The following is a 17807-nucleotide window of genomic DNA, read 5'->3' as shown; positions in this document are numbered from 1 at the left end:
CACCTACATACACACACATACATATACAAACACACACACACACACACATTTCCACACACACATATACACAAACACACACATACACACACACACACACATACATACATACATATATACAAACACATACACACACATACACACACACACATAAACACACACACACGTACAGTACATACACACCACACACATACTAACACACACACACACACACACATTTAAAGAAAGACATTTAATGCACACTCAGAAACAGCCATCAGAAAAGCGTGCTGTCTGACTCCTCCAGATTAACCCTACGTGTCCCAGATTCCCCCAGGTCAGCCCAGCCTGAGGCTCAGGGCCTGACACCACATTTTAATTACTCTGGAGTAGAGAGGAAAAGTACAGCAACTCAGAGTTAGTTGCAGTGACGGTGTGTTAATGTGGGCGGCTGAACACACGTGTGTTGATGAGGGAGGTGGATCATGTTCTAGATGAGGGAGGTGGATCATGATCATGTTCTAGATGAGGGAGGTGGATCATGTTCTAGATGAGGGAGGTGGATCATGTTCTAGATGAGGGAGGTGGATCATGTTCTAGATGAGGGAGGTGGATCATGTTCTAGAGGAGGGAGGTGGATCATGTTCTAGATGAGGGAGGTGGATCATGTTCTAGATGAGGGAGGTGGATCATGTTCTAGATGAGGGAGGTGGATCATGTTCTAGATGAGGGAGGTGGATCATGTTCTAGATGAGGGAGGTGGATCATGTTCTAGATGAGGGAGGTGGATCATGTTCTAGATGAGGGAGGTGGATCATGTTCTAGATGAGGGAGGTGGATCATGTTCTAGATGAGGGAGGTGGATCATGATCATGTTCCAGATGAGGGAGGTGGATCATGTTCTAGATGAGGGAGGTGGATCATGTTCCAGATGAGGGAGGTGGATCATGTTCTAGATGAGGGAGGTGGATCATGTTCCAGATGAGGGAGGTGGATCATGATCCAGATGAGGCAGGTGGATCATGTTCTAGATGAGGGAGGTGGATCATGTTCTAGATGAGGGAGGTGGATCATGTTCCAGATGAGGGAGGTGGATCATGTTCTAGATGAGGGAGGTGGATCATGTTCTAGATGAGGAGGTGGATCATGTTCTAGATGAGGGAGGTGGATCGTGTTCTAGATGAGGGAGGTGGATCATGATCATGTTCTAGATGAGGTAGGTGGATCATGATCATGTTCTAGATGAGGGAGGTGGATCATGTTCTAGATGAGGAGGTGGATCATGTTATAGATGAGGGAGGTGGATCATGTTCCAGATGAGGGAGGTGGATCATGTTCTAGATGAGGGAGGTGGATCATGTTCTAGATGAGGGAGGTGGATCATGTTCTAGATGAGGAGGTGGATCATGTTCTAGATGAGGGAGGTGGATCATGTTCTAGAGGAGGGAGGTGGATCAGGTTCCAGATGAGGGAGGTGGATCATGTTCTAGATGAGGGAGGTGGATCATGTTCTAGATGAGGGAGGTGGATCATGTTCTAGATGAGGGAGGTGGATCATGTTCTAGATGAGGTAGGTGGATCATGATCATGTTCTAGATGAGGGAGGTGGATCATGTTCTAGATGAGGGAGGTGGATCAGGTTCTAGATGAGGGAGGTGGATCATGTTCCAGATGAGGGAGGTGGAACAGGTGGATCATGTTCTAGATGAGGGAGGTGGATCATGTTCCAGATGAGGGAGGTGGAACAGGTGGATAATGTTCTAGATGAGGGAGGTGGATCATGTTCTAGAGGAGGGAGGTGGATCATGTTCCAGATGAGGGAGGTGGAACAGGTGGATCATGTTCTAGATGAGGGAGGTGGGTCATGTTCCAGATGAGGGAGGTGGAACAGGTGGATCATGTTCTAGATGAGGGAGGTGGATCATGTTCTAGAGGAGGGAGGTGGATCATGTTCTAGATGAGGGAGGTGGATCATGTTCTAGATGAGGGAGGTGGATCATGTTCTAGATGAGGGAGGTGGATCATGATCATGTTCTAGATGAGGGAGGTGGATCATGTTCTAGAGGAGGGAGGTGGATCATGTTCTAGATGAGGGAGGTGGATCATGTTCTAGATGAGGGAGGTGGATCATGTTCTAGATGAGGGAGGTGGATCATGTTCTAGATGAGGGAGGTGGATCATGTTCTAGATGAGGGAGGTGGATCATGTTCTAGATGAGGGAGGTGGATCATGTTCCAGATGAGGGAGGTGGATCATGTTCCAGATGAGGGAGGTGGATCATGTTCTAGATGAGGGAGGTGGATCATGTTCTAGATGAGGGAGGTGGATCATGATCATGTTCTAGATGAGGGAGGTGGGTCATGTTCTAGATGAGGGAGGTGGATCATGTTCTAGATGAGGGAGGTGGATCATGTTCTAGATGAGGGAGGTGGATCATGTTCCAGATGAGGGAGGTGGATCATGTTCTAGATGAGGGAGGTGGATCATGATCATGTTCTAGATGAGGGAGGTGGATCATGTTCTAGATGAGGAAGGTGGATCATGTTCTAGATGAGGGAGGTGGATCATGTTCTAGATGAGGGAGGTGGATCATGTTCTAGATGAGGGAGGTGGATCATGATCATGTTCTAGATGAGGGAGGTGGATCATGTTCTAGATGAGGGAGGTGGATCATGTTCTAGATGAGGGAGGTGGATCATGTTCTAGATGAGGGAGGTGGATCATGTTCTAGATGAGGGAGGTGGATCATGATCATGTTCTAGATGAGGGAGGTGGATCATGTTCTAGATGAGGAAGGTGGATCATGTTCTAGATGAGGGAGGTGGATCATGTTCTAGATGAGGGAGGTGGATCATGTTCTAGATGAGGGAGGTGGATCATGATCATGTTCTAGATGAGGGAGGTGGATCATGTTCTAGATGAGGGAGGTGGATCATGTTCTAGATGAGGGAGGTGGATCATGTTCTAGATGAGGGAGGTGGATCATGTTCTAGATGAGGGAGGTGGATCATGATCATGTTCCAGATGAGGGAGGTGGATCATGTTCTAGATGAGGAGGTGGATCATGTTCCAGATGAGGGAGGTGGATCATGTTCTAGATGAGGGAGGTGGATCATGTTCTAGATGAGGGAGGTGGATCATGTTCCAGATGAGGGAGGTGGATCATGTTCCAGATGAGGGAGGTGGATCATGTTCTAGATGAGGGAGGTGGATGATGTTAAGGATGAGGGAGGCGGATACTGTCGGTGTATTTAGCCTTCAGGGATGGAGTCGGATAGCCTGCTGTACCCTTCACCGGCCTGAGCTGGTATGATGACTAAAAGTCCCCTTTATTATTAAATCACCCCCAATAAAGGACAGTGGCGCCCCCTAGTGGCTCGCTCTCCCTCCTCCCTGGCTACAACCTTGATCTGATGAGACCAAGATGGCCTCAAGGCTTCGGACCTCCTGATTTGATTTGGTTACAGGTGTTTGAGGGTCATTGCACGACTCTGTTTAATGACACCTCTCTCTCTCTCCCTCTCTCTCTCTCTCTCCCTCTCTCTCCCTCTCTCTCTGTCTGTCTCTCTCCCTCTCTCTCTCCCTCTCTCTCTCTCTGTCTCTCTCTCTCTCTGTCTCTCCCTCTCTCTCTGTCTCTCTCTCCCTCTCTCTCTCTCTCTCTCTCTCTCTCCCTCTCTCTCTCCCTCCCTCTCTCTCTCTCTCTCTCTCTCTCTCTCTCTCTCTCAGGGGCCACCAGAGACATCGGCTCAGCTCTGACCAGGATGTGCATGCGGCACCGAAGCATCGAGACCAAATTACGCCACTTCACCAAGTAGGCTACGCTCTTCCTCCTCCTCCTCCTCCTCCCGCCTCCTCCTGCTGTACAACTCGTGTTTCCTGTCCTAAGCGGTATTTCTGTCTTCCTTAACCTCCCTCTCTCTCTCCGTCTCCCTCCCTCCATCTCTTCCCACCTCCTTCTCTCCTCCTCCTCCTCCTCCTCCTCCTCAGTGCCCTTATGGAAGGGCTGGTCACTCCTCTCCAGGACCGGATAGAGGAGTGGAAGAAGACAGCTAACCAGCTCGACAAAGACCACGCCAAAGGTGAGGGACCGGACACACACACACACACACACACACACACACACACACACATTGAATACTTTATTTGATTCCACAAATTCAATTACAGCTATCAGGGAATCAAATATAATAGAGCAAGACAGTTCCAGAACACTCAAGGATACACAAACAACCTTCTTCTCCACACAGCAAGGCTGCCCATGACAGCTGACACAGAGCAATATTTAACAAAGTTTGCTTTTTTCCATGCCAGCGATGTTCAGACCACTCCTGGCATACTTGTATACGTGACCTAGGCTTTCAAATATATGGAACACACACACACACACACACACACACACACACACACACACATATATACATGTATTTATCTCACTGTGATTAGTAGGGACTGTTCTTTTCCTAGATAAGTAATAATATATGTTTGTTTGTGTGTGTGTGTGTGCGCACGTGTGTGTGTGCATGTGTGTGTTCGGCTCAGAGTACAAGCGGTCTCGCCAGGAGATCAAGAGGAAGTCCTCAGACACCATGAAACTCCAGAAGAAGGCCCGCAAAGGTGAGATCCAACTCTGCCCAACGACAGCATCTGATTGGCTGAGGGAGCAGGGATTGACTAGTAGACCGTAAAACCTCTAGTTGAAACCGTCTGAGATTTCATTGTGACGTCATAGTGTTGTCTACCCAGTGAGATGGCGCCATCTAGTGACAAGAATATGTACTGCAGCGCCGTGGGTTTCTAGTGGCCATCGGCGGTACTGCTGCAACCTTCAGTTGGTGTTCTGACAAGTTCGCCTGAATCTTTTAGATTCCTGCTTTGAATTCAAACTATCTCCCCTTTCAGCAGTTTGCTTACTTGTTACTGGCATTGGTTTAACGCCGGTCTCTCCGGCTGTTCTCTCTGTCTCTCCCTGCCTCCCCCCGCTGTCTCTCCTCTGTTCTCTCTCGTTTGGTCTCTCTTCCCTGGCTGGCTGTAGAGCTGCTAGGTATGTGCGCTGCTGTGCTCTCATGCATGTCTGGATGTGCACTGACTGCATGTCATAATTCATTAAACACCTACGGCAGTCATGGTCTGGATCGGTGTGTGTGTGTGTGTGTGTGTGTGTGTGTGTGTGTGTGTGTGTGTGCGTGTGTGTGTGTGTGGGAGTCTGCATCACTGTATGTCCCCATCTAAACAGTATGTTGTATGCGTGAGAGTCTGCTCACCGTTATAAACTCCCATCTCTCTGTCTGCATCTCAAGTCTCAGCCTGTCATGTCTGTCATGTCTGTCATGTCTGTCATGTCTGTCATGTCGGCCGGCCGTCGTAGTGACCGCTGGCGTGCTCATCTGTTCTTGACCAAACTGACCCGAGGATCATCAAGAGTAGTTGTTGTATCTCCATCCGGTCATGTGATCTGATATTGCTACATTGTAACTTCACGTAGTGGTCTCTCCTTCATTTACACGCTGAGTCATGTGACGGTGTGTGTGTGTGTGTGTGACCGTTTAGTCGCGCCGGTCCAAACTCTCCACCGGTCTACTATTACTATAACTACTACTATTACTATACTAATATTACTATAACTACTACTATTACTATAACTACTACTATTACTATACTAATATTACTATAACTACTACTATTACTATAACTACTACTATTACTATAACTACTACTATTACTATTACTATAACTACAACTATTACTATAACTACTACTATTACTATAACTACTACTATTACTATAACTACAACTATTACTATAACTACTACTATTACTACTACTATTACTATAACTACTACTATTACTACTACTATTACTATAACTACTACTATGACTATAACTACAACTATTATTATAACTACTACTATTACTATAACTACTACTAGTACTATACTAATATTACTATAACTACTACTATTACTATAACTACTACTATTACTATAACTACAACTAATACTAGTTCCAAACTCCCCACCGGTCATCACCCCCCTCTCCCTCTCCACGTTCCTCTCCTGTCCTAATTTCTGACCTTTGACCCCCCCCCTCAGGCAGGGGTAACCTGCGCCCCCAGCTGGACAACGCCATGCAGGACGTCAGCGACATGTACCTGCTGATGGAGGAGACGGAGAGACAGGCGGTGCGCCGAGCCCTCCTGGAGGAAAGGGGGCGCTACTGCTCCTTCATTTCCCTGCTGCAGCCCGTGGTGGTGAGAGACTCACCAGGAAGCGTTTGCCGTTAAAGGACAATGCTCACAACAGCGTAGGCCTGTTGTGGTTGTTCACATGCCTCTGTAATATGATCTTTAGAAACGTCTTTCGAAACGAAATATCTTCCTCACTTGCTCCAGCACGCATGTGCACAGCGCGCAATCGTTGCTCCAGCACGCTGTGCGCATGCGTGCTGGAGCAAGTGAGGAAGCTATTTCGTGTCTAAAGAGGTTTCTAAAGATCATATTACAGAGGCATGTGAACAACCACAACAGGCCTATGCTCTATGTAAGCACAACTAGCGATTCATAAAGACAGATTGATGAAAACAACCGTTTCGTGGCAGAAAATAGATTTTTAGAAACTGCATTCTCGGTGCCCAGTCCGCCGCCATTACATGGATATACTGGCTCGCGCTGGATTTTACATTTCTTCTACATGCCTCCGAACTACACCAAAGTGATCTCGGTGAGTCAAACGTCTTATAATATGTCGTAAATAAGGTCCAGGGGCCTCATTTATAAACGTTGCGTAGAATCCACGTAACTAAGTTAGCTTAGCTAAGTGATTACTAAAATATACGCACAAAAAATCTCCGATTTATAAAACGCTGCGTATCACAACCCATGTTCACTCAGGCACGCCTACGCCAGCTGCCCTTTATAAATCACAATTAACACTTAACTTGGCGCACGTGAAAGCGCGTTCTGATCACACCCCAATTAATGCCCACAATTGCCTATAAATGGTCAGTGATACGCCCCTAATACATATGCAACGACAATGGAGCCGAGTGCAATAGGCAGAAAGAGAAAGATACATTTTACCGATGCGAGGTGGAGGTATTGGTCAACGAGGTAGAGACGCCGCAAAAGGATCTTTTCGGAACGATGATTTCACATGTGCATGACTGATAAGAGCACCTGTTAGGCCTGAGTGGTCCCATTTAGATTATAATGAATTATCTATCATGCAGGTTATATTGGCATTCGTTTAGTGCTGTAGGCCTTATTAGGTGGCTGCTTATATCCAAACTGATAATCATTATAAGCCTATAGTGTTGTTGCATGGGTAATGGGGTTTGGATCTATATTGCACGTCATCTAATGCTTCACAGGGTGGCCCATGAATAAAATGCCTAACTTATCAACGTATAAACGGGTCAATTTACAATGACATCCATAACAATGCAAACATGTAGGCCTATAGTGACTACTTAAGGCAAGTATCCCCAATTTAACTGTACGACAGATCTGAGGGTTCTTTGCAGCAGCCAATTTGTGTATTTTCCGGGATATCATGCATTTCACATACTTTCTCAAAACATTCTGTAGGCATATAGAAGCTGCGTGTTCTAATGGATGTTGCGGGATAGCCAAGCACATATTAGAACATCTGTGCCAAGTCCCGGCATATCCAAGGCCCCGTGCGTCATGGCCTACTATAATCCAGCTATATCAGTGCCTGTATCGAGGTCTTGTAAATATATGGGGTCCATGGATGAGTTTCATGTGATTCTATAAAGCGTCATTATAGCTACACACATGACGATTCGGCAAATTAATAATCTAACTTGCTCCCTTGTGTTCTTACAACTTGGAGACGCATCACCTCCATGCGCTGTTTTGCGCACAGCTAATTCTACCAAAGCATGTGAGCATTGGGATGACATGCGTTTTTAGGCCCACATTCCTCGTATGCCTTCTACATGACAATCATAAGACAATATGAGGATATATGATGATGTACAATATAGCCTAATGTAGCCTACAGTTGCCTCAAGTAGGACATTTCCATTCACCGCTCAACATCATTATAATTGCGGCTTGCCTCAGTGGTCATTCGGGTTTACATTAAAGCCTAATCAAATATAGGCTATAAATACATACATATATTAACGAATGAATAGGTGGATAATTAAACATACGAATAATTAACTAAATAAATGATTAACTGAATAAATATACTTCAACGCCGAATGCAACATTTGTTTGGTGCGGTATAGGCCTTATAGTTGTAGGCTATCGACATATGGAATCATTACTATGATAAGCCTATAGGCTCGTGTCGTGTTGTGTTATCAATGTAATGTGGCTTTTATTCATAGGCTACTGCCCGTGATGCTTCACGGGATAGCCTATAAATGAATAGGCCTACAACATAACATTATATTATTTATGACACAAATGGGTCAATTCACAGACACATCCAAAGCAATGCTGACATTATTTCGTGATTAGGCTACGGTGGCGATTGATTCCGTTTAAACTGTGTGACACATTGGAGGGTTTCTTGCAGCGACCGATGTATTTATTATTCAATATGTCATGTGTTTCGCAGACTTTCCCGAGTTTCATCCCTCTGCCATCGGAGTCGCGTTTTCCCCTTTCTCCAGAAACGTGCTTATCGTAGTTACAGGAGGGTCGAAGTGTGCGTAGAGTTACGCACACCTTCCGCCAACTTATCGTTAAGCTCGTTTTTTATAAATACCGAAAGTTGCGTAGAAAGTTGCTCAGCATGGGTTACGCACGCTTTTGTACTTACGCAACGTTTATAAATGAGGCCCCAGGTTGTCAAAAACGAGAATTGTCCTTTAAGCGTCACAAGCCCAGTTATGAGGTTATTTACGCTCATATGCCACGGTCCATATAGAGATTTGACAGACTTTGCGGTCTTGAGATGTTAGCGCTCGTCGATCATGTCACAGAATGACTTGGTCTGGACACACTTGGGGACAGCTGGAGAAAGTGTCCCCTAGACCGGGATGCCTGGAGAACCATTGTGTGGCATGTGCCCAAGATTGGGTTGTAGGCGTACAGTAAGTATATAAGCTCATGTCACAGCTAAGTACACAATGTATACGCCCATAGAGAAGCATTGTGTCCCTCTCCAAGGCCCTTAATGTGCCCATAGAGATCCATTATGTACTTAGCTGTGACATGAGCAATGAGCACTGATATCTCCAGAGTGCACAGTCGTATTGTTATTGTATATGATCATAAATAACCTTATAACAGGGCTTATGATGCTGAATACCAAACTACTGCTTAAGAGCCCCGTTTGAATTCTCTAAAAATGATTACAGCTACTCGTTCACGTTAGAGCGGAGATTACCTCCAGCAGGGAAGCAAGGAAGGGTGCATTGAGAAACACAAATGGGGCCTTATACTGTAAATTTTACATTGCGGTTCCCTTTGAATAATCCTTCCTTTCCTGAGTTAACCTTTGACCTATGTTACACATCAAAAGTTCTTTCTGAAAGGGAGGGAGGGAGGGAAGGAGACTGAGGAGCTGTGACCATATGACCTTTGACACCGCCTGCGACCTTCAGCACGTCCTCTCTTGTCACCCTCCAGAACGGAGAGATCGCCATGCTGGGAGAGACCATTCACCTGCAGGCCATCGTTGATGACCTCACCGCCCTGACCGAGGACCCTCACAAACTGCCCCCCGCTAGTGAGCAGGTACACGACCCTCACAAACTGCCCCCTGCTAGTGAGCAGGTACACGACCCTCACAAACTGCCCCCCGCTAGTGAGCAGGTACACGACCCTCACAAACTGCCCCCCGCTAGTGAGCAGGTACACGACCCTCACAAACTGCCCCCCGCTAGTGAGCAGGTACACGACCCTCACAAACTGCCCCCCGCTAGTGAGCAGGTACACGACCCTCACAAACTGCCCCCCGCTAGTGAGCAGGTACACGACCCTCACAAACTGCCCCCCGCTAGTGAGCAGGTACACGACCCTCACAAACTGCCCCCCGCTAGTGAGCAGGTACACGACCCTCACAAACTGCCCCCCGCTAGTGAGCAGGTACACGACCCTCACAAACTGCCCCCCGCTAGTGAGCAGGTACACGACCCTCACATAACCAGAGAGGCACACCTACAGCCTCACAAGGCAGCATTCAACTGGTCCCATAGACTATATAAACTTAAGCAACAGCATTGAAACACCGAATGTGTTTATAAGTAGATGTATACTTCTACTACTACTTCCAAAACTACTACTATTACTATAACTACAACTATTACTATTACTACTACTATTACTATACTAATATTACTATAACTACTACTATTACTATAACTACTACTATTACTATAACTAGTACTATTACTATAACTAGTACTATTACTATAACTACTACTATTACTATACTACTATTACTATAACTATTACTATTACTATAACTACTACTATTACTATAACTACAACTATTACTATAACTACTACTATTACTATAACTACTACTATTACTATACTATTACTATAACTACAACTATTATTATAACTACAACTATTACTATAACTACTACTATTACTATAACTACAACTATTACTATAACTACTACTATTACTATAACTACTACTAATACTATAACTACTACTATTACTATAACTACTATTTTTACTATAACTACTACTATTACTATACTATTACTATAACTACTACTATTACTATAACTACAACTATTATTATAACTACTACTATTACTATAACTACTACTATTACTATTACTATTACTATAACTACAACTATTACTATAACTACTACTATTACTATAACTACTACTATTACTATAACTACAACTATTACTATAACTACTACTATTACTATAACTACTACTTTTACTATAACTACTGCTATTACTATACTATTACTATAACTACTACTATTACAATAACTACAACTATTATTATAACTACTACTATTACTATAACTACAACTATTACTATAACTACTACTATTACTATAACTACTACTATTACTATAACTACTACTATTACTATAACTACTACTAATAATATAACTACTACTATTACTATAACTACAACTATTACTATTACTATAACTACAACTATTACTATAACTATTACTATTACTATAACTACTAATATTACTATAACTACTACTATTACTATAACTACAACTATTACTATAACTACTACTATTACTATAACTATTACTACTGCTATAACTACTACTATTAATATAACTACTACTATTACTATAACTACTACTAGTACTATACTAATATTACTATAACTACTACTATTACTATAACTACTACTACTAATATAACTACTACTATTACTATAACTACAACTATTACTATTACTATAACTACAACTATTACTATAACTACTTATATTACTATAACTACTACTATTACTATAACTACAACTATTACTATAACTACTACTATTACTATAACTACTACTATTACTATAACTACTACTATTACTATAACTACTACTATTACTATTACTATAACTACAACTATTACTTTAACTACTACTATTACTATAACTACTACTATTACTATAACTACTACTATTACTATAACGACAACTATTACAATAACTACTACTATTACTATAACTACTACTATTACTATTACTATAACGACAACTATTACTATAACTACTACTATTACTATAACTACAACAATTAATATAACTACTACTATTACTATAACTACTACTATTACTATAACTACTACTATTAATATAACTACTACTATTACTATAACTACAACTATTACTATTACTATAACTACTACTATTACTATAACTACAACAATTACTATAACTACTACTATTACTATAACTACTACTATTACTATAACTACAACTATTACTATAACTACAACTATTACTATACTAATATTACTATAACTACTACTATTACTATAACTACTACTATTACTATAACTACAACTATTACTATAACTACTACTATTACTATAACTACTACTATTACTATACTATTACTATAACTACAACTATTACTATAACTACTACTATTACTATAACTACAACTATTACTATAACTAGTACTATTACTTTACTAATATTACTATAACTACTACTATTACTATACTTGTAGAGGGGTCAGTAGCTCCAATCTCACCTCCTGGTTTCTAAACCGATAACTAGGTTAAGCGAAGAGTGAAATCATGACCTTGTGTGTAACTCTGCTGTGTGGATATTGTTGTTGACAACGTTGTTGTTGTTGTCTCAAGGTGATCCGGGACCTGAAGGGCTCAGACTTCAGCTGGTCCTACCAGACTCCACCCTCCTCCCCCAGCAGCGCCGGGTCCAGGAAGAGCAGCATGTGCAGGTATGAGAGAGAGAGAGAAGGGGGGAGAGAGAGGGAGGGAGAGGAGAGAGAGAGGGAGAGGAATTAGAAAGAGGGGAGAGGGTAAGAGAGACGAGAGAGAGAGGGATGAGAGGGATGACAGGTGGAGAGATGTAAAGGGGGGAAACAACTCTCCATCCGGCGTTGTGGGTGTGGAAGAACAGATCACACTTTCACTGTTCCTTGAGCTGCGTGTTGACTCCTCCCCCCCCACCCCCCCCCCCAGCCTGCTCCAGATGCCCTCCTCCGGCGCCCACCGCCTCAGCAGTGTCTCCTCCCACGACTCGGGCTTCATCTCCCAGGACGCCAACGCCCACTCCAAGCCCCCGTCGCCCATGCCTTCTGACATCACCAGCCAGGTACGGCGCCGACCCCGAACCCCGACTGCAACCCCGCCCCTCGCCCGCCCCCCCCCTGACGGCGCCGGCCCCGCCCTCACGCCCCCCGCCCGCGGGCCTGGGTCCAGACGCATCAGTCCAAAATGAGATTCTGATGCGGTTAGTTCTGCGGCCCGGCCCGCGAGGAGTGGAACAGAACCGGGGCAGACGCCCACGGACCGCTGACTCACGCCCTGCGCCGGTTCTGTAACAACATCAGGGCCTCGCCGTGATGCAATGATGCATGCTGGGAGCGCAATCTACTGTTGTTCTACTCCGCCGAGATGTCTCTCTTCAACCCGCGCTCTGTCCAAACCCCTCCTCTATCTCTCTCTTTCTCTCTCTCACCGTCACATCCATCTCTCTGGCTGGTTCCTCTCCTCTGCTCTGTTCATCCATCTCTCCCTCCCTCCCTCCCTCCCTCCCTCCTCCTACAGAAGTCCACTAGCTCAGCCTCCTCGGAGGCGTCAGAAACCTGCCAGTCTGTCAGCGAGAGCAACTCTCCCACCGCGGTTAGTACACACACACACACACACACACACACAAACACACACACACACACACACACACACACACACACACACACACACACAGTGGTCGATAAGCAGTGTTGGTGGTTTTGACTCAGACTGGTCTGTCCGTTCCGCAGTTTGGCTCATGCTCATCCTTCGGCACGTTCCGCGCTGCTTTCTCTCCTCACGCTGGCTCCATCCGGCCTCTCTCTGTCATACTCCCTGCGTCCCCCACATTTAACCGCTCCCCCGGACCCAACACCCCCTCACCCACATCAAAGGTTCCTAGCTGGAAGGTTTGTTTTCATTTGCACTTCCTCCTTTTTACGTTGCCTCTCTCGTTTATTAAGTTGATGTTTTCTTCGCTTCTTTCCACCTGCCTAGCTCCCGATGTGTAAATATTAACCCCATCAGGACCTACTTATTAAATCTGTTCTCCATCAGGCACAGTTTCCAGATCTAGAAAGATGTGGCAAACTTAGCCGGCTTAACTCATAGTGACGTCACATTCTGGCCACCGAGCATTTAACCTGCTTATCAGAAGCCCCTCTGACCGCCCAGTGTCCACCCTACTACGGGGGAAATGGCTCTCAAATTGCCGGATGGTGGACAAGGCCACTTCCTCTGTCACCGGTGAGTTTACTTCCTCATTGCTGCGCCTGCCGTCACAGGATTGGTCCAAGACGAGCTCCTACGAGCCGTCAGTGGCCGCCACCCTGCAGAGGAGGAGGGAGTCTCTGGATAGGATGAGGGAGCAGGAAGCCCCGCCCAGCCCCAAGGGGTACGCTGGGATACACGCAGATGACCCACACAAGATGAGAGTTGCCCCAGCGACTATGGCTGCCAAGGTAGGACACACACACACACACACACACACACACACTCACACACATGGACACTCATACATGCACACACACACATGCACACTGCAATGATCAGACTGGACTACTGTAAAAAAAAAAAAACATTAAAAAAAAAAACCTATCTCTTCAATAAATTGGGAAAATGATTAATGTTTCTGCTGCCATTGTTCAATCATGCTTGTACAGTAAATGTGTCTTGTCTATTTCCCTGTGTGTGTGTGTGTGTGTGTGTGTGTGTGCGTGTGTGTGTGTGTGTGTGCGTGTGTGTGTGCGTCAGCACGGCGAGCCCATCTCCCCAGCGGCCAGCACGCTGGCCATGGTGCTGACGCGGGGTCTGGGCATGGAGCTGCAGAAGAGCAGCAGAGACTCCCTGCAGTACTCCAGTGGCTACAGCACCCAGACCAACACCCCCTCCTGCTCAGAGGACACCATCCCCTCACAGGGTAACACACACACACACACACACACACACACACTAATGCAGATCGCACAAAGTCACTTAATCAGCCTTTATAGAATCAAGAAGTCAAGTCAAGTCAACTTTATTTCTATAGCACATTTACAAACAGCTGTGGCTGAACCAAAGTGCTGTACAGATACGGCAAAAGCAAAAGATATAAATCCAAAAGCATAAGTAGTGCAAATACAGATAAGTACAAAGACAGACTACAAAATAAAAATAAAAAGTGCAGCAAAAAAAGTCAAAGGAACTAAAATGGCAACAATTGGGTTACCAGGGGGGCAGGCAGAAAGTCTAATCAAAAGTGAGGGAGAAGAGATGGGTTTTGAGGAGGGACTTGAATGCTACGAGAGTCTGGGCTGCTCTAATGTGGGGGGGGGGGGCTATTCCAGAGTCTGGGGGCTGCTATAGTGACGGCCCTGTCCACTCTGGTCTGCACCGATGAGGTTCTGAGTAGTGCACGCTCCGCTGACCCTCCCTTGTGCCTCCCCTGTCCAGGTTCGGACTATGAGTGCTACTCTCTGAACGGCGACGCAGACGGAGAGGGCCGGACGGACTTCGACAAGTCGTCCACCATCCCTCGCCACAGCAACATCGCCCAGAACTACCGGCGCATGATCCAGACCAAGAGGCCGGCCAGCACCGCCGGCCTGCCCGCCGGGAAGAGCCCCCCGGGGGCCACGAACGCCAACGGGGGAGGGGTCATCACCTCCGGCACCGCCACCATCCGCCGGACCCCGTCCTCCAAGCCCGGAGTGAGGCGCACCCCTTCCAACGCCGGGCCCATCCCCATCCGCCCCCCCATCGTCCCGGTGAAGACCCCCACCGTGCCGGACTCCCCGGGGGGCTACCCCAGCCCCGGCCAGCGGACAGGCAGCGACGAGTATCTGTACGGAGACGACCCCTCCGCTCTGGAGTACATGAGGGCCTCCCCCAAACGCCTCAGCCTTCCCGACGCGGGCCCCGCCTGGGGGTCCGGCGGAGGGCCGGACAGGGTCGCGTACGCCCAGCAGGGTTCGGCCCAGGGGGCCGAGGAGGACCCCCTCCTGGCCGCCAACCGCCACAGCCTGGTGGAGAAGATCGGCGAGCTGGCCGCCAGCGCCCGCGCCCTGGGGGAGGGGCAGTTCCCCTTCCCCTGCCTCCTCGGGGAGCCGGCCTCCCAGGCCTGGCCTCAGCTCCAGCCCTTGCCGCAGCCAGCCCCAGCCCCCCAGGAGGGAGAGGACGTTCTGGTGTCCATACGTCGGGGGGTGAGGCTTCGCAGGGCGGTCTCTAACGATAGGTCTGCTCCCAGGATACTATGGTAGCCTGCAGGACCGACCACACCCCCCCCCCCAACAACCCGCCCCCCCCCAACTACCAGGCCCTTACTAACACGCTGAAACTCCACAGCGACAAGAGAAACACACGTCTACCCCACAAAAAGACGACATGGAACTGAAAGGGAAGATGGCCGGTGTTTCTGTGTGAAGCTGGACCACATGAATAGCCATGGACTGGGTCCTGTATGTATAATTGCGTACTCTAAAGTAACGTTTATTTTTGTCGTATTCCCTGTGAGTGAGCTCGGTGGCCGTGTCCAGCCTCAGACGACAACCGCCCTATAGGGGCTGAAGGCTGTGTGTGTGTGTGTGTGTGTGTGTGTGTGTGTGTGTATGTATGTCTATATCTCGGTCTGTATTATCGTGCTTCTATTAGACGCCTGTCTGTTGAGGTGATGAGGTCCAGTGCTCTGTGAGCCTGTGTGTGTGTGTGTGTGTGTGTGTGTGTGTGTGTCGTCTCGTATCCTCGCCATGACCCGTTCTGTATCCTGTGTCCCTTAAGCTGAACAGCACCTGTACATCACGTCTGAGCTACAGTATGTCAAAGTCGTGTAAGATAGTGAGCAATACAGCAGTGTTTTTATTGCTGTACTGTACTGCCAATATATTCTGCAATTAAACTAACTTTTTATTGTAAAACAAATGTGGACTTTTTTTCTGTACTTGTTTTTGTCTGTACCGTTTTGTCACTATGAGATGGGTTGTGCACGGTCAGCGGAATGAACACGCGGAGAACCACCCACAGTCCACGTCCTGTCTTAGAACATGTACGAACTGATCTGGGATTGAGACCGTTGTCATGGATTAAGTGTGTATCCATCATGATTCATGACTGCAGTATCTGACAAGACAGGTGAGGGCACCAGAGATCTTTCTGTGAGGAACGAGAAGCCGACATCTAGTACTACCTGTGCCACCACTGGCGATTTAACAATTCTTTGTGCAACAATTTTCACGGTGCCAGGATTTTTTTAGACAGCACTGCATCTTTTACACCTGTATGATAGGTCATATATAAATTGGGCCATCCATCCCAGTTCCAATGAACGTGACCTGTTGCCAGTGTAAAGCTAGCAGTCTTACCGTGCTAGCCTTGGTTAGAACTTCCTGCATGAACATCAAAGTCCATTCCATTCTATCAGAAGGATCCCTGTCTTTTCTAATCAGGATAACGTCATTAGTCTCAGACTGGCTGACAGAACAGAGACATCAAGCTCAACTGTTTCCATTATCTTTTCATTTGTAATGATTGTCTCTTCTTGGGCCTGTGATATTGGGAGAATCCATTTAGCGAGCGAGTATGTGAGCCTAACTCTCTAAAGCGAGAACAAGGTCTAATCCTAATCAATGGTGCTTTGTGGGTTTAATCACTTAGCCTTAGCCTGTGACACCCTGCTAATCACAAGACTGATATGAAAGACCCGCTGAGCGAGGATGTTCTCCTCAGGGGGAGCAGCTATTTGTTATCAGAGCGAAGCGATCGATGCTCTCATCAGTCATGCTCATCTCACTAAATTATATTGAAGAGAGTGTGACCAATGTCTTCAGAAGAGGTGAGGTTGTGGCACTCACCGTGAGTTACGAGGGACATCTTTTCACTCAGTGACAGGTCGATAATACTAGCCATCCCACTATTCGGTAGATGCATATGACCTCTGACCTCAATGACTACCATGAGGACGAACCCTGATTTCACGTATTGTATTAGTTCCATTACTAGTCGGTCTGGTTATGTGCCCTCCGGGGCCTTCCTACACAGACCCATTAGCAGTCATTCTAGATGGGAATGAGTCTCTGTTTCCTCACCTCCTATAGCGGCCCTGGGCCTGTGTGGTGGGAGGAGGTGGCTCCACCACCATCTGTTCCTATACTAAAGACTGTACATTCTGAGAGAAGTTATTCTGC

At 46.3% G+C, this 17807-nt stretch overlaps 1 protein-coding gene across 1 annotated transcript in view; it reads left to right on the top strand.

Moving 5' to 3' along the window:
* The window catches only part of mtss1la (MTSS I-BAR domain containing 2a), a gene marked incomplete at both ends in the record, with an annotated part of 23192 nt that extends 7305 nt beyond the window's left edge, over positions 1–15887 (top strand). The window contains 12 exons of the mRNA XM_084452865.1: positions 3703–3787; positions 3964–4055; positions 4516–4590; positions 6066–6223; positions 9581–9688; positions 12256–12353; positions 12598–12730; positions 13186–13260; positions 13398–13556; positions 13932–14108; positions 14401–14566; positions 15082–15887. Coding sequence (XP_084308991.1) covers positions 3703–3787; positions 3964–4055; positions 4516–4590; positions 6066–6223; positions 9581–9688; positions 12256–12353; positions 12598–12730; positions 13186–13260; positions 13398–13556; positions 13932–14108; positions 14401–14566; positions 15082–15887 — 2132 coding nt within the window. The remainder of the gene's footprint in view (positions 1–3702; positions 3788–3963; positions 4056–4515; positions 4591–6065; positions 6224–9580; positions 9689–12255; positions 12354–12597; positions 12731–13185; positions 13261–13397; positions 13557–13931; positions 14109–14400; positions 14567–15081) is intronic.
* Between the last annotated feature and the right edge of the window lie 1920 nt (positions 15888–17807).

Source organism: Borostomias antarcticus (assembly GCF_949987555.1).
Source record: "Borostomias antarcticus genome assembly, chromosome: 18".
In the NCBI taxonomy this organism is placed as follows: domain Eukaryota; kingdom Metazoa; phylum Chordata; class Actinopteri; order Stomiiformes; family Stomiidae; genus Borostomias; species Borostomias antarcticus.
The sequence above is the reverse complement of the archived record's forward strand: the minus strand, read 5'-3'. Positions and strand labels throughout refer to the sequence as shown.